At 52.4% G+C, this 21,749-nt stretch overlaps 11 protein-coding genes across 11 annotated transcripts; 6 read left to right on the top strand and 5 right to left on the bottom strand.

Moving 5' to 3' along the window:
* Positions 1–830: 830 nt before the first annotated feature.
* On the bottom strand, positions 831–1,952 carry KD926_007582 (cytochrome b5 reductase family protein; the record flags this gene model as incomplete). Its single annotated transcript, XM_053100449.1, has 1 exon — positions 831–1,952. One exon carries the CDS (start codon positions 1,950–1,952, stop codon positions 831–833), a length of 1,122 nt encoding a protein of 373 aa, XP_052955889.1.
* Positions 1,953–2,315: 363 nt separating this feature from the next.
* Positions 2,316–4,207, top strand: KD926_007581 (putative amino acid transporter; the record flags this gene model as incomplete). Its single annotated transcript, XM_053100448.1, has 2 exons — positions 2,316–3,347; positions 3,404–4,207. The coding sequence occupies 2 exons, from the start codon at positions 2,316–2,318 to the stop codon at positions 4,205–4,207; spliced, it is 1,836 nt and encodes a 611-aa protein (XP_052955888.1).
* An 884-nt stretch (positions 4,208–5,091) lies between these two features.
* On the top strand, positions 5,092–6,841 carry KD926_007580 (sugar transporter; the record flags this gene model as incomplete). The annotated part of the gene is made up of 2 exons (XM_053100446.1): positions 5,092–5,682; positions 5,747–6,841. 2 exons carry the CDS (start codon positions 5,092–5,094, stop codon positions 6,839–6,841), a joined length of 1,686 nt encoding a protein of 561 aa, XP_052955887.1.
* Positions 6,842–7,117: 276 nt separating this feature from the next.
* KD926_007579 (CeGAL family transcription factor) lies at positions 7,118–9,571 on the bottom strand (the record flags this gene model as incomplete). The annotated part of the gene is made up of 4 exons (XM_053100445.1): positions 7,118–7,432; positions 7,489–8,086; positions 8,152–9,180; positions 9,267–9,571. The coding sequence occupies 4 exons, from the start codon at positions 9,569–9,571 to the stop codon at positions 7,118–7,120; spliced, it is 2,247 nt and encodes a 748-aa protein (XP_052955886.1).
* A 522-nt stretch (positions 9,572–10,093) lies between these two features.
* On the top strand, positions 10,094–12,027 carry KD926_007578 (amino acid/polyamine transporter; the record flags this gene model as incomplete). The annotated part of the gene is made up of 5 exons (XM_053100444.1): positions 10,094–10,347; positions 10,408–10,429; positions 10,496–10,768; positions 10,826–11,020; positions 11,116–12,027. The coding sequence occupies 5 exons, from the start codon at positions 10,094–10,096 to the stop codon at positions 12,025–12,027; spliced, it is 1,656 nt and encodes a 551-aa protein (XP_052955885.1).
* Positions 12,028–12,485: 458 nt separating this feature from the next.
* On the top strand, positions 12,486–13,579 carry KD926_007577 (polysaccharide deacetylase family protein; the record flags this gene model as incomplete). Its single annotated transcript, XM_053100443.1, has 4 exons — positions 12,486–12,591; positions 12,649–13,226; positions 13,286–13,389; positions 13,450–13,579. 4 exons carry the CDS (start codon positions 12,486–12,488, stop codon positions 13,577–13,579), a joined length of 918 nt encoding a protein of 305 aa, XP_052955884.1.
* Positions 13,580–13,837: 258 nt separating this feature from the next.
* KD926_007576 (replication factor C subunit 4) lies at positions 13,838–15,147 on the bottom strand (the record flags this gene model as incomplete). The annotated part of the gene is made up of 5 exons (XM_053100442.1): positions 13,838–14,063; positions 14,130–14,552; positions 14,620–14,719; positions 14,775–14,995; positions 15,059–15,147. 5 exons carry the CDS (start codon positions 15,145–15,147, stop codon positions 13,838–13,840), a joined length of 1,059 nt encoding a protein of 352 aa, XP_052955883.1.
* Positions 15,148–15,567: 420 nt separating this feature from the next.
* Positions 15,568–16,295, top strand: KD926_007575 (uncharacterized protein; the record flags this gene model as incomplete). The annotated part of the gene is made up of 3 exons (XM_053100441.1): positions 15,568–15,952; positions 16,033–16,101; positions 16,198–16,295. The coding sequence occupies 3 exons, from the start codon at positions 15,568–15,570 to the stop codon at positions 16,293–16,295; spliced, it is 552 nt and encodes a 183-aa protein (XP_052955882.1).
* Positions 16,296–16,387: 92 nt separating this feature from the next.
* KD926_007574 (protein GET4) lies at positions 16,388–17,651 on the bottom strand (the record flags this gene model as incomplete). The annotated part of the gene is made up of 4 exons (XM_053100440.1): positions 16,388–16,977; positions 17,037–17,189; positions 17,251–17,507; positions 17,608–17,651. 4 exons carry the CDS (start codon positions 17,649–17,651, stop codon positions 16,388–16,390), a joined length of 1,044 nt encoding a protein of 347 aa, XP_052955881.1.
* Positions 17,652–18,058: 407 nt separating this feature from the next.
* Positions 18,059–19,661, top strand: KD926_007573 (DXO/RAI1 family decapping nuclease; the record flags this gene model as incomplete). Its single annotated transcript, XM_053100439.1, has 9 exons — positions 18,059–18,133; positions 18,192–18,434; positions 18,496–18,527; positions 18,585–18,612; positions 18,685–18,692; positions 18,749–18,852; positions 18,908–19,078; positions 19,157–19,456; positions 19,516–19,661. 9 exons carry the CDS (start codon positions 18,059–18,061, stop codon positions 19,659–19,661), a joined length of 1,107 nt encoding a protein of 368 aa, XP_052955880.1.
* A 509-nt stretch (positions 19,662–20,170) lies between these two features.
* KD926_007572 (tRNA dimethylallyltransferase) lies at positions 20,171–21,643 on the bottom strand (the record flags this gene model as incomplete). The annotated part of the gene is made up of 2 exons (XM_053100438.1): positions 20,171–21,520; positions 21,593–21,643. The coding sequence occupies 2 exons, from the start codon at positions 21,641–21,643 to the stop codon at positions 20,171–20,173; spliced, it is 1,401 nt and encodes a 466-aa protein (XP_052955879.1).
* Between the last annotated feature and the right edge of the window lie 106 nt (positions 21,644–21,749).

The following is a 21,749-nucleotide window of genomic DNA, read 5'->3' as shown; positions in this document are numbered from 1 at the left end:
CCTTTCAAAGGGACCGTCCCAGAGAGGACCCATCGCAGACATCTGCATGGTTTATGAGTCCTCGTCGTGTAGGTCGTTGTAGCCGCCGCGTCCCTTCATGAATGACTGACGAGTGACGGATGCTAGAACTAGAGCAATGGATCAAACCTGGGGAAACTGCACGATTTGAAGATTGATGTGCGCCTCAATGGCTCGCGGCACTAGTCAGTCGTTCGGTCGATGAGGTATTGGAGTTAAAGCGCAGGAAAGATGTCGTTGGACAGAACCATTGATCGGATTAAAACAATCACTCATGAGGGGCATGGGGAGGAGAGTGTCTTAGGGACTGTATAGATAGAACCTGGATGTACAATAGTATTTATGGTATTCTAGAGACTTGAATTGTAGTTGAACGCCGAGACCTAAATAAAGAACCCAGCGCGATTGATGCCTGCCACATGACACAACCAGGCATCCACCGGCCGCAGCCCGCCTTGTCTGCTCCTTAACCTGTCTGCGCTTCAGCTGGCATGGTCTAGGAGAAGTAGCAGTCCTTTGCACTTTTCTCACTTTTCCTGCAGAGAATTGGGGCGGCGATGATGGTGACTCACCAACGCGACTAACGTCATTGGCTGATCCGCGAAGCTTCGAGGTCAGGTGTTAAACGCAGCGAAGAGTCATCCAGGAGGATTGAAGCTGATCACCAGTACCGCCCAGTTTTATGAACACAGGTGCCCTCGCAAGTTGACCCAGCTCTCTGTCCTTGTCCATTAATCTATAAGATGGAAGATAAATAATGTACACACATGTCTATACTATTCTACAGTCGTTTTGTCTCTTGAAGCCATCGATTATAGCTTCCACACAGCCCAGTCTTTCAAGTCGAGCTCTCGAATAATCCCAGTCAGCGGTCCTTGCAGCTCCATTCCCTGTGCCCATAGCTTGGGGCCGGCCATGTAGCCGATGAACCTCTCCGGGCCTGAAACTAGGATCATGTTGCGTGGGGGAGATCCGCTGGAGGAGGAACCCGACTTGGTGAATTCCAGGATGGCGTTTTTCTCAATAAATGCATTTTCATCATCGACATAATAGTCCACCGTGACCTGACCAGGATATTGGGTCTTGAGAGCCTCTAGCTCCCGGACCATGGGCGAGACATGGGTGGGAGGAGGCGCAGGGGTTGAAGTTGACGAGAGAGGAGACCCAGAAAACCAAGACCGCTGAGGTTTGGCTATCGTGGTATCGTTGACTCCACCGGCACAATCCTCCCGGCGGCGATTAGCCCACAAAATGTGAATTCGTGGCTTGTGAGTACTGCTGGTGCGGCGAAGCAGCGTGTATCCCGCCTGAAGAGCAGGGGCTATACCGGTGCCCCCAGCGATAAACAACACCTGCTGAGTGTCGGCCGGCACCGGACACTCGATCTTGGGTCCGCGGATTTCAATGGGAGTCCCTACGTCCAGACTATGCAGATACCGGGATACTTCGCCAAAGGGGTCTCTACGGATGAAAAACCGCAATTCGTCCTCGTCCTCTGTGCCGATCGATACGGACGGGAGAGGGGTATAGTCCCTTCCAATCTGCAATTGCGGCTGTTTGAACATCACGCTCCATACACCCGTCCTCCAAGCTTCGTCATAGACGGCACGATTGCCCTCGTCAGGCTTTGACGGCTTGAGCGTGAAGACGCTCCCCGTGGACGAGACCGGTTCCCTCGATGTAAGATAGTATGGGGTGAACCGCTCCGGATTTAACATAGTCGACCCGGAGTTTTGCTGAGACCGGATATACGCACCGATCCCCGCCGCTGTAATACTCACGAGCGCAAGTCGCATCCATCGACGCCGCGGCGGCGGAGAAGAGGGCGGAGCGGAAGCACCATAGCGACGGCAGTGCGGACGACGGAGGGAGTTAACGGGGAGACATGGCGGACGGAGAGAAAAGAGGGTTGGATTGGAAAGGCGAGACTTCATGATGAAGGAGAGAGACAATGGACGAAAGAGAATAAATTGGTTTGCGGAGAGAGAAGGCAAAAAAAGAAGGGCCCGGCAGGCGTCAACCCGCTAGGCCTCTTTAGGGGCCGATCGTCATCCTCTCCTTCCATTGTTCCCTCTTCTGCTTCAACTTCCCACTTTTCTTTTCCTGTTTCTAGCCAGCTTGGGTGCTGACGGAGGACGGACACACTCTTCCTTCTTCTCGTTTCTACACTTCTCTCCTTCTGACTTCCCACTCGCCCGCCCTTCGATGGGATGGACCCCGTCTTGTCTTATGATCTTTGACCTGCTCACATGCCAATCTCGCCTCCCTGTCTTCTCTCCTTTTGACCCTCGATCGCCATGTCCCATGTGCCCTTTTCCGGTGCTGAAAGCCGGTCAGACCATCATCGGGCTCCGCGCGACTCACTAGAGCTTGCTTCGCTCGCCTCCTCTCCCGCCGGCGCTGGGTCCTCCCGCTCCTCCTCCCCCTCCGGCATTTCGTCGTCGCGCAAGCTCTCCCTTGAGGACGAGGATCCTCTATCGAACTCCTACCAACACACAACATTCGACCCCGGGCAACCCAGGTCGGCTCGATCATATTCGGTATCGTCTGCTTTCGATTTTGGGAGAACGCTCTTTCCCCTGTCGCAGACCGCCGGCGGTTATGCTCCCTTGGGCGCCCCATCGGCACTAGATCGAGAGGCCGGGGCCGCTGACGGCTCGTTGGAAAAAAACAAGACCCTGACTTACTTAAATGGACTCTCGTTGGTTGTGGGACTGATCATCGGCTCCGGCATCTTCTCCTCCCCCAGCCAGGTCAATGTCAACGCGGGCTCTCCGGGCGCGTCGCTGATTGCCTGGGTGGTCGCCGGCTTACTGGCGTGGACGGGAGCGGCCAGCTATGCGGAGCTAGGAGGCGCGATTCCTCTGAACGGTGGGTCCCAAGTATACCTCTCCAAGATCTTTGGGGAGCTGGCGGGCTTTCTCTTTACCTGGTGTGCCGTCCTCGTTCTCAAACCAGGCAGCGCGGCCATTATCGCCATCATATTTGGAGAGTATGTTGTCCATGCTGTGGTGGGGGCCGAGGTCGAGCAGGTCAACCCCTGGATCAACAAGGGCGTCGCCGTGGGGAGTGTTTTGGTGGTCACCCTGCTGAACTGCGCGTCGACCCGGGCGGCTACCCGCCTCGGCGACGTTCTCATGTTCTTCAAATTCATCGCTTTGCTCGGGGTGACCGTCATCGGCATCGTCGTGGCGATCACCGGTCTGTCATCGAGCGGCAGTGCAAGTGAGGAGTGGAAATCCGGCTGGTTCAAGGGCACGAGTACGGACGTGTCGGCGTGGGCGCTGGCTCTGTATGCAGGCCTCTGGGCCTTTGACGGCTGGGACAATGTACGTGCCTGAAGACTCCCTTCTTTCGAAACAGTCGGGAACTAATGAACGAACAGACAAACTATGTGACGGGCGAATTCAAAAACCCCAATCGTGACCTTCCCCGTGTCATTCACACGACCATGCCGCTGGTCATTCTCAGCTATCTCCTCGCCAATATCTCTTATTTCCTCGTCCTGCCCCATTCCACCATCGAGGCGAGCAACACGGTCGTCGTTCAGTTCGGCGACAAGGTCTTTGGGTCCGTCGGGGCTCTGGTTTTTGCGTTGATCGTCTCGGCCAGTTGTTTCGGCGCCCTCAATGCCACGATCTTCACGAGCGGACGCTTGGTCTATGCCGCCGGCAAGGAAGGTTACCTGCCTACGGTGTTTGGCCATCTGTGGACCCGAGGATCACCTAGCAGCGGGTCAAGCAACCGATTGCAGCACCGCTCGTGCGCCCGCAAATTCACCGCACGCATCTTCGGAGAAGATACGCGGATCGGCTACACACCGATTTACGCGATGGCCCTGAACAGTGCAATAACGCTCATTTACGTCGTTGTAGGTGAATTCAGGACGCTGGTCACCTTCTACGGCGTGGCCGGCTATACCTTCTACTTCCTCACCGTGCTTGGCCTCATCGTCCTGAGGATCCGCGAACCGCGCCTGGAGCGGCCGTACAAGACGTGGATCTCCAATCCCATCATCTTCTGCTGTGTCAGCCTGTTTCTTCTAAGCAGGGCGGTCATTGCAGAACCCCTGCAGACCCTCATCGTTGTAGCCTTCATCATCGCCGGCGTACCGGTCTATTTCTGGCGCATCTACCAGCGTGATGGTCGCAAAGCATTGCCAGGGTGGAAATTCTGGCAATCGCGATAGCCACCAGAACTTACCTGACTCGGCTTCTTATGCAAACTCTCTATATCCTTTTCTTTCGTCCTTTTTTCTTCCTCTCTCCATCATACCCCCGGTAAGATCTATCATTTCAAGTTCTCCGGCGGGTTTGAGACGACTTTTGCATTGGTCCGGTGTATTCTGGCATAAATATCATAAATGACAGGCCGTTGTCGCCCTCTTGCAATGCAAAGTTGAGTTGTCTCTTTTTCTCGACATGTTTAATAGAAGCGGAAGAGTGTTTATAATCATGAATGGGTGGGACGGGTACATGAAAACTATTGATACATATATAATTAATCAAATAATGCGATTCGACTAGGTCATTTCTTATAGGCTTCACTTGCATTCTAGTAGTCCCCACCGGGATCCATGGCTGGGAAGATGATTTCCGGGGGTTCTTCGGGGAAAATCAATCCCTTGTGGCCCAAAATTAGGCAGCCAAAGTCAATGCGGTGGCGGAGGCGCAAGCCATGCGGGCCAGGTGAATCAGGGGGAAGAACGTTCTGCAAGCATTCAGCCAATTGTTCGGGTTCACAGAAGATCGGAATACTGATACTGGGAGGACCGTATCGGTGCATCCAATGTTGGGCACAGCAAAGTGGATCTCCAAACGCCTCCCGTTCGGACGGACATTGTCTATCTGAAATTCCATGTTCTATACCATTTCCGTAACCGGCGCCGGTGAAACATCTAATTCCTGGGGGAGAGGTGACTTGAACCGATCTGGGGAATTCTGGCAAGGTCTCGGCCGATCCTATCCCACTGCTCCACACCCTCATTTCTCCTACGGGATGACGTGAAATCTTCCCGCGAAAAGAGAGCGGTGGTGGTCCTGTCCCGACCCTCCCATCGTTGCGTCCCCCCAAATGACGGCCTCGTCGGATTCGGAGTCAATCGACTTCCACCGGGCTATGTCGAACAAGTCGACTGAGGTACAACATGTGGACTTTCCCGACGAGATCCCGGCGTCGGCAGGAAAACCGGCCGTCAATCTCGCGTTGATGCTGGCCTGCGTGGTCTTCGGGGCTGCGTCGTTCCTGTTTGGCTTCGATGATAAGATCATATCGCCGGTGGCTGCGTTAGAGCCCTTTGTGAGTTTCGCTGGCACATCCGACGATATGTCTGTATATGTGAGGGCTGACTCGTTTTTGAATACTAAGGTGGATCGATATCAAGGGGTCAATCCTAAAACGGGCGTGTACTCCATGACGGCTCGCAATCAGACCATCATCTTCTCGGTTCCGCTGGTGGGCTCAATCTTCGGAGGCCTCGCAGCTTCGCCTCTGAACTTCCGACTGGGTCGCAAACCCCCCGTGCTGATAGCCTATATCGTCTCGGTGGGCGGAGGGTTGCTTCAACTGTTCGCGCCGAACTTGGCAGCCTTTGTCTCGGGTCGGTTTGTGAACGCCATCGCCATGGGTATCGCCAATGGCACTGTCCCCTTGTACTTGTCTGAGGTGAGAATAAGCCCACCCTACCTCAATAGGTTGTCTGGTATCACTGAACTTTGTATTTGACTAGGTAGTCCCTTCCTCTATGAGAGGCCGGAGTGTTTCGATAATCAATATCTTGAATGTGATGGCCGGGTTGATAGGAACAATAGTGGTATTCGGGACCCAAAAACTAGGGGGCCGAGGGTCCTATATGATCCCCTTAGCGGTTCAGTCCGCCGTGCCTGGGGTTCTTTTTGTCTGCACACTACCTCTCCCGGAAAGCCCCCAGTGGCTGGTCGCCCGAGGCCGCATGGAGCAGGCCCGGACGAGCCTGCAGAAGCTGCGCGGGTTCGGCGCACAGGCGGTAGAAGAAGAGCTGGGCATAATCCAGCTCAGCGAACAGACCGAGCGAAAACTGCGAGCCAGTGGAGACTTCTGGGAGATCTTCACGCGGCATCACCTGCGGCGAACCCTAACTGCCGGCTCTTTCTACTCCTTGAATCAGATATCTGGCGTGATCCTGTCTACGACATACAGCACGGTGTTCCTGGCCGAGATGGGTACCAGGGACCCATTCTCTCTGACAGTGATCGCATCATGCTGCACACTTGCCGGGGCGATAGCTGCACCACTCGTGATCGACCAAAGGGGGCGTCGTCCAACCGCTTTAGTAGGGATGAGCGCCCTATTCATCATCGACGCCGTGGCCGGGGGCCTGGCGTTCAACCGAGGCGAAGTGCAGTCAATCCAGGCAATCGCAGCCTTGTCCTTCATATTCAATTTCTTCTGGGCCTCCTCGTTCGCGCCCTTGTCCAATCTGATGCCCTCGGAGATCGCAACCCCTAAGCTCCGCCACCACACCATGGCCTATACAATTGCCTGCGCGCAAACCACCGCCGTGATCACTACGCTCGTCGTTCCGCAGCTAACGACGGCTGACGCAGCAAACCTAGGAGCCAGGGCCTACCTTATCTTTGCAGGCTGCATGGCGTGCATTCTAGTATTTACCTACTTCTTCATGCCCGAAACCAAAAATCGGACCTTTGCAGAGATCGACGAGATGTATGATGCTAAAGTACCGGCGTGGAAATGGCGACAATATCAAACTTCAGAACGGGCCCGCACGGGCAAGTGTTCTCTACACGGGCAGACCGTGGTAGTTCCGAGCAAATCCGTGTCCTAAGGCCTTTGGGGGTGAGGGGCAAATCCGTCGTCCTTGGCGTGTATGAATAAATACCTAATTAACACAAATTTCTTATCCTCAGTAGCCTGAGATATGCGCGTTCATCGGTTTGATCCTCATCCGGGAGTTAATAAGTCCCAATTAAGATATAAACATGTGATCTCGTATCGCCGCAAATGACAGCGGCAAAAAGGAGGTATCCAGATAGGGAGAGGGACGAAGTAAAAAAAAAAAAAAAAAAAATTATTACAAAACCCAGGTTTCGAGAGACATGCTTTATGAGGGAGTCCAGCTCGCGCTTGCTTTGTCGTCTGTATGCGAAGTACTCAAGAACGTCTTGTACTTTTCCAAGAATGGGTGATTGCCGCCCCGGAGACTGCTTAGCAGCAATAAGAAATCCTCGGCCAGGGAATGTGATAACGAGGCGGCGCGCGGAGATTGCGATATCGACCCTGTCAGGGTTGTAGACGATACTCCAGAGCCAGGCGCATTCTCAACGGTGGGGCCAAGAACGAGTCCATCTCCTCCGGGGGACCGAGCGTTGGGCGATACACTAATAGCACTGACGGCGATATCATACAATTTTTCAACCTGGTCCGGTAAGCTTGGAGAGAAAGAGATGTCCCCTGTTGATGTCAAATACTCACAAGGCCTATTCCATGTGCCTCCATGGAGCTGAGGCGTAGCGACTGGCAAATCCTTAGAGTGTCCTTGGCAACGGAAACTGCATAGGTAAAAGAGAGCTCTTCGTGATCTGACGTGGGCTTCAGAATACCATGTGCAGAGCATAAAACCCATACACGATTTTGGAGCCACTTTTTGGTGATGAAGACATCGGCGCATTGGGTCTCCCGCAGACCCATGGCCGGATGGGCCCCGCGAGAGCCACCTGAAGCAGACTTGCTGCGCTCAAACCAGTCGTACCCCTTATATCGCTCCGATTCACTGACACGACTAAGGTTTTGGTGAATGGCTAGGGCCTTCGCCTCCGTAAGCCTGTCGCAATATCCAGCATTAATGCTGCATCGTCGATTCCAGCAATCCACGACGTCCTCATCCACTGCATCAAACAGTTCCATTAAACGGGCTAGCCCCATCATGCCTTTGGCATCTTTTTCATTGTGGACAATGATACCCGATACCAGACTATGCGTTGCGCTGTGGATGAAATCGTGAACCGAGCGCATACTAAACCCTGGCTTTCCCCAAAAGGTTATGGGGTGTCTCCGCTGCAGCGCATATGCTCTATGGGTAGGGCAACAAGCAAGTTAGATTGAGGCGCAAGATATAGAGAAGAAACGAAGACATACCTCTCCGTGATGGATAAAACAAGATACGTTCGCAAACGCTGACCCTTCTCTTCACTAGAAAGCTCCCTATAAGAGTCGGGGTTGTTGAGACCCAAGGTAGCGGCGAGATCAAGGGCTTCTCGTAAACGGAGCCACGCTGCATTATGCTGGTTGCTGCCGAAGAGACAGCCAAAGAGAAAGAAGCTCGTTAGAACGGCCTCGATAGTCGGATGCTCCCCGAAATCAGAGCAGCTCCGCATCTTGGTGGCTTCGTTCATCATTAATCTAGCCTGACCGGCGCGGGATTGAGATGTCGGGCGTTCGTCAATTTCAATTGGTTGGGTTAAGGAAAAGGCACACAGTGACAATAACATCGAGCCAAACTGTGGGTTTCTCCGGTGCTCCTGGGACAACATTCGGACGAACAGGGACGACCGATTCAAGACGGGCAAGGTCGGATGCAAGCGGTCAAAGTAGACGTCGATCCAGGGTATCATGTTTGCTTCGACAATGGAAGGGGGCCATATTGTCTTCGGTCCACCCGATTCGGGGGCACAGGGCCCAACACTTGGCACGGGGATATTCGAAGACTCGACCGGTTGAGGTAACCGCGCCGGATCCGCCGCGTCGGTTTGTATGATGGACGGCAGGGACGTTTTCAGGTAGATATTACTACCCGGGAAATCAAAGATTGGCATCTGGCCATCCAGATTATCGGGAAGCCAATACTCGACATCGTTTCTCTCATTCCAGCTGATTCCGCTGTTGCTATGAGAATCAACCGAGGAGGCATCTGCACCCCATCCGGGCGCAATGGGAGGAGGGGCGTGGGCAGGCGCAAGGTCGACGGGCAGATGATGAGGTTCAGCGGACATGTGCCACGGCGCGGGCTCCTGCATGGGAGGAACCGCGCCGAGCTGTTCTCCCTCCGGCAACGGGGCGTCCGGTGGATAGGGAAAGGCGGGGGCGGGAAACGATTGAGAGCCGGCTTGAGGCCGCGGGCTTTTGGGCGGCAAATGGGTTTGCTGCTGTCGGATTTGCGATACGCGACTTTGGGGGTTCCAATGACATTGAAAGATAAGAAAAAATCCGACAATCGATCCACGACGAGATTCAGTTGGTTCGATAAAACTCACTGTCCGGTTGGACCCCGTTTCTTCTGCGGTTGAAAGAAGGTACAATCAAAGCCCATCGAAACGCAGGCCTTACATGGGTGCGACAGACTGCACTGTTGAGCCGTACTGACTAGGTTAGCACCCACCCCCACTGTTGGAGTTGGAGTGGCAAAAGGAAGGGGGGGAAGACGTCTGCTTGCCTTGATCTTGCGGAATTTGCATTGGTCGCACGCTCTTTTCGCGATAGTCCCCGATGCCTTCCTTCGGGAATCTGTGCGAATGGCCCCCGTCGGGGTTGGCACGGCGGCATCCGAGGTCGGGTTCATGCTGGCATAATTAATTCCAGACCGGTTCGATTGAATGAAATGAACGGAGTAGACTAGAGCGAGTAGAACCGGTCCACAGGACAATCGGCGGGATGGGGGTGTGGACTTTTTGATACCTGTTCAAGATAAAAGCAATGATTAAATAACAAGAAGAGGAATTATGCAGGACTATCGGGCCAGGTGCAGAAGATCTGGAGAAAGGGCAGAGGAGAGAGAAAAAACGAAAAAAAAGGGCCGGCCGCGGAGGCCCCCGCGTTACGGGAAGACAAGGCATCAAGGCACTCCGTCGGACCGTACTGTCCGTCCGTCCTCCGGTATGGTATCAGTACATCATCGACATCTACGGGGTACATACATACCCTAAGTTGTACAGTACTTTGTAGGAAGTACCTACCTACTATCTCTCTATATCTATCCCTCTTAAATGTACCCCAACTCTCTCCCCCACCATATAAATAGCGTCACCGATCACATACTGCCCATACCCGCAAATCAACGTCCTCACTTCTCGAGCAACACAACATGGGTAGTCACCAGTCATGGATGCAGATCGTCGCCGAGAAACGCTCCCAGCGCGATCGGTTGTTGAAGCCCTATACAGTCTCGGATGTGGACCAGCGACCCCCTCAGGTCCACCGGGTGCAGGATCGCTCATGTCTTCAGGACGATCCTCTTTCGCACAAGATCACGGAGATTGACAGTATATGCTCCTTGCTTGAACGGCTAAAGACTGGGGAATTCACCGCCGAGCAAGTTGTCCTGGCTTATATCAAAAGGTACACGTTCTCTCCCGTGGGATTGCAGACCCCGAGTTGAACTGATGTTCGTCATCCTAGGGCTGTGATAGCGCATCAACTGGTATGAATTGATAAAAGGCTCTGCCCTCCCTCAGACATCTGATTAACTACGGTAGTGCATCAATAGACCAACTGCCTCACAGAAGTGGTTTTTGAAGAGGCATTGGCACAGGCCCGAGCATTGGATCGCGAATTCCGAGAGACCGGCCACCTCAAGGGACCGCTCCACGGTATCCCACTCACCGTGAAGGATCAGTTCAATGTCAAAGGGGTGGACACCACTCTTGGCTATGTGGGACGTTCCTTTGCGCCTGCTGCAGACGATGCCGTTCTCATTCAGATGCTGAAAGACATGGGTGCCATCGTGCTGGCCAAATCTAATTTGCCGCAGAGTATCATGGTATGCCTCCCTCTCTAGCCAGTCATATCATGGGAGTATAGTCTGATGATTGTGAAGTGGGCAGAAACGGAGAATCCTTTATGGGGACTGACAGTCAACCCCAGAAATCCTGCATTTACACCGGGCGGCTCGACCGGCGGGGAGGGTGTTCTCCTGGCCTTACAGGGCTCTCTTCTAGGTCTAGGAACCGATATAGGCGGTAGTGTCCGGATTCCTCAGAGTATCATGGGCTTGTACGGATTCAAACCTAGTGTGAGTGTCTGGCCCTTTGCTTTGCCCACCCAGGACAAGACCTTTCTTGAGAAATGAATCCCAACCCCTGGTACGTAGTAATAACCTCGGAGCAGAGCGGCAGGCTTCCATACTACGGAGTTCCGGTCTCCACAGAGGGACAGGAACACGTTCCTTCCGCCATTGGCCCAATGGCTCGAGATCTGTCTTCCATATGCTACGTGAGTCGGCTGATAGCCAACGCCAGACCTTGGGAACGGGACCCCAGATGCGCTCCTCTCGAGTGGAACGAGCGGGCTTTCCAGTCCGTACAAATTCGACCCATGGTAGTCGGCTTGATTCTGGATGACGGCGTCGTGAAGGTCCACCCTCCTATCGAGAGGGTGCTCCGACAGTTAGCCACGAAATTGCAAGCCGCGGGCCATGAGTTGCTTGTCTGGGATGCGTCGGACCATTTAGAATATATCCGGCTCATGGATCGTTACTATACGGCTGATGGCTGTGAAGATATCCGTCGCGACATCGATGCAGCCGGGGAGCCACTCATCCCCCACGTGGAAGCGCTGGTCAAACGCGGGGAGGCCATTTCGGTCTACGACTACTGGCAACTCAATAAGCAAAAAGTTGCACTGCAGAAAAAATACCTCGACAAGTGGAATGCGGCACGATCGGCGTCGGGACAACCGGTTGATGTTCTCTTGTCCCCCATCATGCCGCACTTGGCGATTCCCCATCGCCAAGTGCGATGGGTTGGCTACACGAAGATTTGGAATCTACTCGACTATCCCGCGATCACTCTTCCAATCGACCAGACGAGAGTAGGTATGGATGACCTTCCGGAGGAGCCATATCAACCACGGAATGAACTTGACACCTGGAATTGGAGCCTTTACGATGTAAAGGCCTCTGAAGACCACCCAGTTGGGGTACAGGTTATCGGGCTGAAGCTAAATGAGGAGAAGGTGTTAGGAGCTGCAAGCGCCATTGAGAGAATCTGGAGAGGGCAATGCGCAGGGAAGAGTACCTAACCCGTCTGATATTTGGGAACTGAGTACACTGCGCACACAGTATGTGGAATGGTGGAGGTACCCTGCAGAGCCTCCCCCACTTTTCGGTTCTCGGGTGGGGGCATGCGGTCATGCAGTGATGCAGTGATGCAGTGATGCACGTTGGAGTAACAACCAAAGGCGAGTTGGAGACTTGGAGTAGATGAGACGCGATAAGAGGAGGTCGGAAACAGAGATGGCGGCCTTAGTAAGGATAAGCCACATCCCTTATCATCGCTAGGCCTCCCCACTCTTAGATAGTTTCGTTAATATAGAAATCAGTCTCCCCTCCAAACGATCGTCCACTGTTCTAATATCGTACTTCATACCCGGCGCATTGTTCCATAGGTTGTCCCTGCAATCTTGGCGAAAACGCTCGAACCTTGTCTATACTCGATCCGTACATCATCCCTTCAAGTTGAACACAGCAAGAAGACACCATGGGCAAGAAACGAGTCTTGGTCAGTTACGGAGTAGATATCGACGCCGTGGCAGGTTGGCTGGGATCATACGGTGGCGAAGACAGCGCTAATGATATCAGTCGGGGTAAGTTTGGTCGCCGTACGAATGCAAAGAGTCGCAGATTCTGATTTCTATCGACAGGCTTGTGGGCTGGCCACATTGGCACCATGCGCCTGCTGAAGATGTTCCAGAAATATGACATCAAAGCAACGTGGTTCATTCCTGGTCATTCTCTAGAGACCTTCCCCGAAGAATGCGCCAAGATCCGGGACGCCGGCCATGAGATTGGATTGCACGGCTACAGCCACGAGAACCCGTCAGATATGACGATGGAGCAGCAGCGAGACATCCTGGATAAAACCTATCGTATGATATTGGACTTTTGCGGCAAGCCACCCCGCGGGATGGTTGCACCGTGGTGGGAAACGAGCAAAGAGATGACGAACCTCTTGCTTTCCTATGGAGTGGAATACGACCACTCCATGTCCCATCACGATTGCCAGATGTACTGGCTCCGTACGGGGGACACCTGGACGAAGATTGATTACAGCCAGAAGGCTGAAACCTGGATGAAACCCTTGAATCGCGGTCAAGACACCGGTTTGGTAGAAATCCCAGGCAACTGGTACATCGACGACTTGCCTCCAATGATGTTTATCAAGTCAGCCCCAAACAGCCACGGATGGGTCAACCCTAGAGATGTCGAGGATATCTGGAAGGTCTGTAACCCAATTCCGACATCTCCCTCATTGATCTGTAGCTGATCGGTTGGCTACAGGACCACTTCGACTACTTTTATCGAGAATATGACGAGTTTGTCTTCCCCATGACCATCCATCCGGATGTGTCGGGCCGCCCACATGTTCTTCTCATGCACGAGAGGTAAGCTAACCCCGATCATGATGATTGATGATAAGCTTTTGAGTGCTGATCTATTTGTAGGATCATCGAGCATATCAACAAGCATGAGGGCGTGGAATGGGTGACCATGGAACAAATGTGTGATGATTTCAAGAGCAAAAACAAGCCACCGGAGGGTGCGAAAATGCCGTCCGCTCCCATATTGAAATGATAGGAAGATATGTCATAGGTTCAGATTTTGTCAATTCGCACAAAGCCGTAGTGCACATCAACATATTGGCGGTATTGTGATTTATCCTAGGTAGTCTAATGTGAATGTGATAATGCCTAAAACCAAAAGAATAAAGAGTCATTTTGCCTATGCTATTCCAACGCCCAATAACACCAACCAAACCAAAGGATATGCCAGGGGAAAAAATGTCGTTTGGTTTTTTTTTTTTTTTTTTTTTTTTTTTTTTTTGTTCGTTGCTTAGGCCTGAGGAGGGTCGAATAACTGTGGCTTCATGTTTATCTTGCAGAGTTTTGATATGCACCCGCTCAACTGAAGCAAGGATTGTATGCCATCTAAAATGCGCATATGGGTGAAGCCGATCTCTCGAATGAACTCGAGCTTTGAATGCTCTGACAGCGTTGGGATAGTCTTGGTGACACGAAACATGGTGCTGATGATGTCGTGGGAGGAGTATCCTAGGTCCCTATGGAGGAGGTTAGTAGTGCTGTTCTTGACCAACCCCAATGTAGTCACTAATCGTAGAACATACCACAGCTCATTCAACGATTCCAAGGCAGCATCCACCTTGCCCTCCCAGCAAGCCTTGATCATTGCTTGGACCTTGATAGGATGGGGGCTATCAACCACCCGGAAAACATTGTCTCCACTAACAAATCCGAAGCCAGACCATGTACTCTGAAGGTTGTTGATTGCTTGACGCATGTCTCCTTCGGCACTGAACACCAGGGCGGCAATTCCATCTTCGGTATGTTCCACCTTCTCGGCCTCGCAAACTTGTTTCAACCGTTTGACAACCTGAGCGTCGGTTAAACGGGCATAGCGAAGGATGGCACATCGTGACTGAATAGGTTCGATGATCTTATTTGATTGGTTGCAAGCGAATGCAAACCGCGTGGTAGACGAATAGATCTCCATCGTTCGTCGCAGCGCTTGTTGGGCACCAGGCGTCATACTAAAACACGAGTGGACACATAGTCAGGCAAAGAAGAGTCATGAAATAGTCCCGTCTGTATACATACCTATCCGCTTCGTCAAGGATGACAACCTTGTGACGGCCTGGGGACAGGGTGACTTTCTTCTGGGCAAAGCCCTTGATCCGATTGCGGACCACATCGATACCTGGAGGGCTTGTTAGACACCGATGGCCTTCCGTGAACCACTTGTAGCCACATACCTCTCTCGTCACTAGCGTTTAGTTCCAAGACTGCCTCCTTATATGCGTCGCCCAATAATTGTCTTGCCAAACACAGGATTGAAGTCGTCTTTCCGATACCCGGCATTCCGGAGATAATCACATGGGGCATATTCCCATCCTTCGCAATGATATTCAACCGTTCGATAGTCTCTGTGTTTCCGACGATGTCGTCGAGGAAGACAGGGCGGTATTTCTCGACCCTGCAGGTAGCTATCCGTCAGAGCTATACTTCGGGGAGTCGAAAGGATTTGTTGCATGCATACCAAGGCAGCTCGTAGTCAGGCGGGGCTCCTGCTGTGACAGGCTTGAGGCCATTGCGGGCAGCGCTAGCTGATGATTCGGCTGGGGCCATGGTCAAAGAACTGGGATGCGCAGGGACAGTGTGGTGAGATAGCAATGAGGCCGGTGTCGAGAAGGACGCGAAAACCGACGCGTCGAGCTCGATGCGGATTTGACCCGATTGGGATTAATTCGCCTTGACAAGACATGACGGAATATTACATACATTACTCTCTGGACCGGGAGTATCAGAGGAATTTCCATATATACGGTATGTATGTATGTTATGTCTTGGTATCTGTACAGTACAGTACATGCTCACATAGGTACCTATACATCCGTTCCTTCTCCGCCTTTCTCCAATTCACATCGATTTCACCAGACATTTTCAATCATCAATCTCCTAACCATCGGCATCGCTTTCATATGGTGCCACTTACATTCTTATCTCACTTGCCTTCCTCTGTCAGGTCAACTGACATATTTGACCGCAATGGGAGCTACCTCCGTCCGCCGCAATATCTTCCATCATCACCTCAGCCGACGGCCGGTGTCCACCGCCCCTTCTAATGCTTCAGTGCCACCTACTGGCAGTGCCGCCAGTCATGGCAGCTCTGGTCTTTCCTCCCACATGATATCTGCCGCCGCGTCCGAATCCACGTCCTCCCTGAGCTCTGGCCCGATCGACAACGGAGAAATCGTGACCCGGGACAAGAATGGCGGCTACAAGCTTGATATCCCTGTTCTTCCGCCAATTGCTGGACGGGAGGGTGAAGAGGAGATGGAGGATGTCGAGGGCGGAGGCGTGTCTGGAGGCCCTGGCGCTGGAGGTACCAATCCTTCGGGGCAGGCAGGTATGAGCCAACGTGAAAAAGAGAGTACGTTGCCAACACCATTACTTCTCCAAACCCTGGGCTAAGTTCACTTTATGCTAACTGCGATTCTTTCCGGGATATAGAAATTGAGGCAACTTTGGTTGAAATGATGTGCCGAAGCCGCAACCGCCAATTGAGCAGCGAGCCAGCTGGTAAGTGTCATATACATTGGTTTTATCGCCAATCTTATATAGCCTGGATGAACCTTGCCTTCCATGCCGGCCACCGCACCACGCTAATTTCTGCAGAAATTCTAAACCTTGTCCACCAAAGCCTCCGAAACAAAGTAGCAGAATTGGACGAAGACAATTGGATGTACGAGCCGGAAAGCGACGCAGGACTCTGATAGCAGGCAGTGCAAGCGGATAAAGATGCATGCTTGTTCGCAACAACCCGAATCTTTCCTGCATACCTATGTTACGAGGAACCGCATTCTGTCTAGTCGAGCTCCGGATTCGCCGGCGCCGCCTCAACCTTTCTCGATGGTCCCCGGCCTCCTTGTACCCTCCTACCTCCTGCACCCTCTTGACCCCCTCCGAAGAACATGCTACCCATCATATCCAACAACGGGTTACCTTGCCGGGGGATTTTGATCGCAAAGTATTGCTCCCCAATCTGGGCCAATGCGTCATCCCATAGACCGACCTCTTGGATCTGCGCCGCATAGTGCGCGGTGAGCTGCTTGAACAGGTCTGCGCTACCCCGCTGAATCGTCAGAAGCAGCATGTTGAGGAAATTTAGCAACGGCAGCGCGGGAAAGACTCGCACATCGGTACTAGCACTGCTAATCCCTTGTGAGCCAAGAGTGGGATTGGAGGCAGAAAGCCGCGATGTGAAGATAAGAAGGGCTTTGTTGGCATTGCGCAAGTTTCCCGTTAGAATGTATGGAAACACCGCGCGTGATGCATAGATAGCCGCAGTGTGCGGTTCATCATTAGTGTACCATTCATACTCGAGCTTTGCCAGAGTTTCGGCGGATTCAGACGTTCCGAGGATGAGATGCTTCTCGGCATCGTACGGTTCATGGTCTGCAGCTTGTAATTAGAAACGAACCATCTCAAGAAAAAGGCTCGACATAAACACGGACCTTCGGCGTAAACTGATCCGGCTGCATGATGCAATTCCGGGTCTCCTCTCTCCAAGGGCCCAAACCGCCCACTCCAGCCGATCAGCTCCTGGATAAACCGCTTGCGAGTGGGTTCCTCCGGGGGGAACTCATGAAGAAGCTTAATAAGGCGCTCTGTTATGAACGACAGTCGTCAGCCAAGGTTCGCCCCATTCATGGCGGCTTCAGTACTAACTCTTCCGAGCTCGGCCCTCTGTGTCGTTATCCCCTCCCAGGATTTCCCAGCCTGCCTTGGTGTACACTTCGACAACTAGCATGATGGCGAGGTCTCCTCCACTGGCGGATGCACCTTGTTGCGACCCGGCTCTCAAAAGGGCGGTCGCGCCGCCAGCCAGAAGCTCCGCGGCAGCATCGTAGTTCGCTTGCTTGATGTATCGCGCGGCGATAACACGTAGTTGTTGATGCGCTTCGTAGTAAGCCCCGGAGGCGATCCTGGAGGAGACAGCGAATCAAGGTTAGTACTCAAAGACCTGATAATTGAACCCCAGCGTAGAGCGTGGGCCAGCCAAGCACAAACATGGAGGACAGTCACTTTTCTCGTTGACGGGCAATAGTCTTGTCGATGCGCGAAGTCATCTTGATTTCTGGGCTCCCTGCGAGAGCTGCAAACCAAGTTCAAATACTGCAAGAAGATAGTAGGCAGTTGAAGCCAATCCGTGGTGGTTGCACTGGTTCTCAAAATCCGGCAGGGAATCAGAAGGTCAAAGTGGGGGGGGGAGAATTACTGCTGAAAGGCAAGCTGGTTAGTTGCCTACCACGCCAAACTCCGGACTTACCCTTACTTAACTACTAACTACAACTAATAACTACAACTAATAACTACAACTAATAACTACAACTAATAACTACAACTAATAACTACAACTAATAACTACTACTAGATCCTCGACTCTCTCTTCGATCAGTTCAAAGTGTTTACCCCCATATCCGGCCACGCAGGACCAGCCAATGCACGGCTTTTCAGAGGAATTAATTGAATCATAATGGCTCGTAAGGTTTTTAACATGCAGCCCATCGGCCGATTCTATGGCGCCAGCACCTCCATTCGACGTCCCAGGGTGCGCTCGTTTCCCTCTCTCTTTTAACCGCATGTGTCGGGTCGTAACGATCGTCTAGGAAATCACTTGCTTTTCGTACGATGATGACCATCAATTTCATCTGGGAGAGCCGTCCCTGCGGTACTACTACCCGCCCAGTCTTCCTGCGGATTTAAATCGCGGCTTTGATACCTTCCAAAAACTGGATGATGCAGCAGATGAACATCTAGATGCCCTTTTGGAGACGATCATTGCTCACGAAAAGGAAACGGGGAAGAAATGCGAGACCGACATCATCACCTGGAGAGGCATGATGACCAAGGTCAGTAGTCGAACCATCGACTGGGACCCATGTGGAAGTCCTCTCTAATGCCGTCACCTAGATCCTGACCGCTCCGTTTGATACGATGAACGGGTGAGTGCGCTCTACTTTATTTCGCCGGCTTGACCAGCCTCGCTCACACAAGTGTAGGTGGGAAATGAACGCGACCAATTTCCAGGTGAGTGAATGAACTCCCGGCGTCCAGAGCCATGGTAACTCTGGCGATCGCCGGCTGACCTCCAAATTTCAGGGAACGATGTACGTAGGCCTCGAAACCTTCCATCCCAATCAGGAATGGCTCTGACAGGTGCTAGATTCATCGAAGAAAATAATGCATACAAAAACCTGCAAAAGCAAATACAGCACAATCAGAGGATGCCTCCGGGAATGGCTTCCCAGGAACTGATGGCATACTGGGGTACTGTCTATTCAAGCCCCATCCCCGCTATGTCTTCACCCTCTGACAAATGTAGGTTACAAGTTCGAGACACTGTCCCTTCTCAATCAGACATGGGATTCAACTTCCCGCAGCGAGATTGAGGGTCGTGAAGACTTGGTCGTGAATAACAATGCGCAGTACTGCTCCATCGTTCGGACAGGAATCGGCAGTACCCGGCTAGTGATCGGTGGAGAAGTTGACGCCGGTATGTAAGAAATCAAGAACAGAAGCCCCTTTCTGTCATTCTTCAATCGGGGTTGAACCTTCTAACCATATCTGATAGTTTGGGATTCCAAACCTGACCGCAAAGAAGATCCGATCAACTGGGTGGAGCTTAAAACCTCAGCCGAGATCAGGAATGACCGAGACATGGTTAAATATGAGCGGAAACTCCTGAAGTTCTGGGCTCAGTCTTTCCTACTGGGCGTCCCCAAGATTATTGTGGGCTTTCGTGATCAACAAGGCATTGTCCACCGGCTCGAGGAGCTTGATACGGCCAGCTTACCTGGCAGGGTCAAGAAATTTGGAAAGGGGACATGGGACGGAAATATTTGCATCAACTTTGCAGCCGAGTTTCTTGACTGTATGACTCGCTCGTCCCCTCATTCTCAAGATTGGGGATAACCAGCTAATGTGCACCAGGGCTAAAATCAACAATATGTGAAGAAGGCACGTGGAGAATTCGAAAGCCTGAGCAATCGTCTGTGATCGAAGTTTTGAAGATCGAAGAGACCGGGACAGGTGACATTCTTTCTTCGGCGTTTTCGACTTGGCGATCCTCGTCTTGATCGGCGCCCTGCCTGCGCACCTTTGACCGGTGGCTCCATGAAGACCTACAAGCGTGGAGCATCCCTAGTCAACGAGTGCTACTCTTGAGGCGATCTCCTGTATGCCTCTGGCCAACGAGGGACATAAACTACGCGCCGATCTTCACTGGTCCCATGGTGTAGCATTGCTCAGCACCGTCCTTGATACCATGGCACGAACGGGTACCGCACGCGCATTGGATTTCAGATGTAGGTATGAGTTCTATACATCAAAGGCGACGGCCGGAAATATCTGTCCAGGCGCCTGAGAACTATAGTTGCAGGTGACTAGGTTGCATACGAGGGACTAAGTTCTTGGGGTGTATGAATTGTCTTTTGCTAATATCCATAACCATGGCTGTATAATAGTTAAGATGAAATCTAATAATAAAGCAGGCCCGCTGTCTTGGGGCTGAGTGCTCAAAGATTAATCCAAAAAATTATCCGTAGCTTCCAGTCTACCCACTGCCTTTCGGCTGGAAGCTAGGATACTATAGAGAAGACGGGCAGCTGTCTGTGGGTGGCGTAGTCCCTGGATCTTCTTCCAGCTCAACCTGCTTTCTCCGCAGCTGCTCCGCCTTTTTTGCGGCATATTTGAGCATTCTCCTGTGGACCTGCCCGTTAATGTGAATTTCCCATTGCTCCTCATTGGCCATGGTCTTGTTGCAAACGTCACATTTCATAGCTTTAGACTCCGGTCGTGGGCCCTTCAGCATTTGCACCTCTTTTGCCCCCAGCGTTTTGTTTGCCAATTCTGAGAGAGATTTGGGGTCAGGAGTAGCCTCGTCCCGGAGCAAGGATTGGACGAGCAGCTCGGACGGCTCAGTGATGCACTTCTCCCAATTCTCAACGTCGGTGCTGTCCAACAGGAAAAGCCGGTGTGTCATACCAGCCTCGGCTAAGGTGTTCCAAAGTTTGTTTCGAATCCATTTGATCTGGGATGCCGAATATTGGCGGGTTGCAATCTTGATGAGTTCGATGCATGACTTCTTCAGGTCGTTCAGTTCCGTCTGGCTTCGGAGACCGCTATGTAATGCTTCAAAGTAAGGCGCCAGTTCCTTGAATCCAATGGCAATCCACACTCCACGAGTAGGTTCAACGGTGATGTCTTGCTTGTTCTTCTCTCTGAGGTACTCGAACATCTGCTCTGCTTCCGTCATTAAACCTTGTTCCATCATGCTATCCACACGCTGATCGAGCCGAGAATTCAAGACATTCTTGTCCGAGTGGACCCAAAAGATCATAGTCGGAAAGCGTAGCTGTTGCGCATTCCCTCGAGACTTTTCTTCGGACACGCCTTGTTTCAGGCGTTTCTGCTCGGCATAGACTTCCGATGCGGGCCTTCCTGTCTGGAAGTAGATCTCTAAAGACCGGCGAATTTTCCGGGTCTCGTTGGGGTGCCAGCGATCGGCCATAACCGGGTCGACCTCCCTGAGTTTCTGCAAAACCGCGTCGGGGTGTGCATCAAGGATTGGCCATTTGGCAGCGAGCTCCGCCAATTGATCGGGGGCGTCTCCGTCCATGTCCTGATCGGCCGAGGACTCCCCGACGAGCTGATCCTTCAACAGTACTGCTTGCGTATAGTAATGGGTACCTCCCACAAGTATCGGCAGCTTCCCCCTTGAATGTATGTCCCGGATCAGTCGAAGGCATTCATTTTTGAACAAGCCCACTCGCCACGGCTCTTCGCCCAGCCCGATGCAGTCGATTAGGTGGTGGGGGATGCCATTGCGTTCCTCGACTGGAATCTGGTTCGTAATGATGGGAAGACCGCGATACATCTGCATCGCATCTCCATTGATGATCTCACCATTGAAGCGAGAGGCAAGGTCCACTGCAAGCTATCTGCAATTATCAGCTACTAGTTCTTCATGGGGAACACTAGTCGCTGCTCCAACTCCGATTTCACTTACCTTGGATTTCCCGGTGCCAGTGGCACCGACGACAGTGATGAGGGGCTCCATTATCGACAAGGGCCTGGTAGGAGAGAGATAACGAAAGAACTGACGCATGGGGAAAACGTAAGAGGGGCATCTAGCATCTTCGTCTCTAAGGCTGAGGGCACTAGGT

Source organism: Aspergillus affinis (assembly GCF_023601865.1).
Source record: "Aspergillus affinis strain CMG 70 chromosome Unknown NODE_45_length_233477_cov_87_579804, whole genome shotgun sequence".
NCBI lineage: Eukaryota > Fungi > Ascomycota > Eurotiomycetes > Eurotiales > Aspergillaceae > Aspergillus > Aspergillus affinis.
The sequence above is the reverse complement of the archived record's forward strand: the minus strand, read 5'-3'. Positions and strand labels throughout refer to the sequence as shown.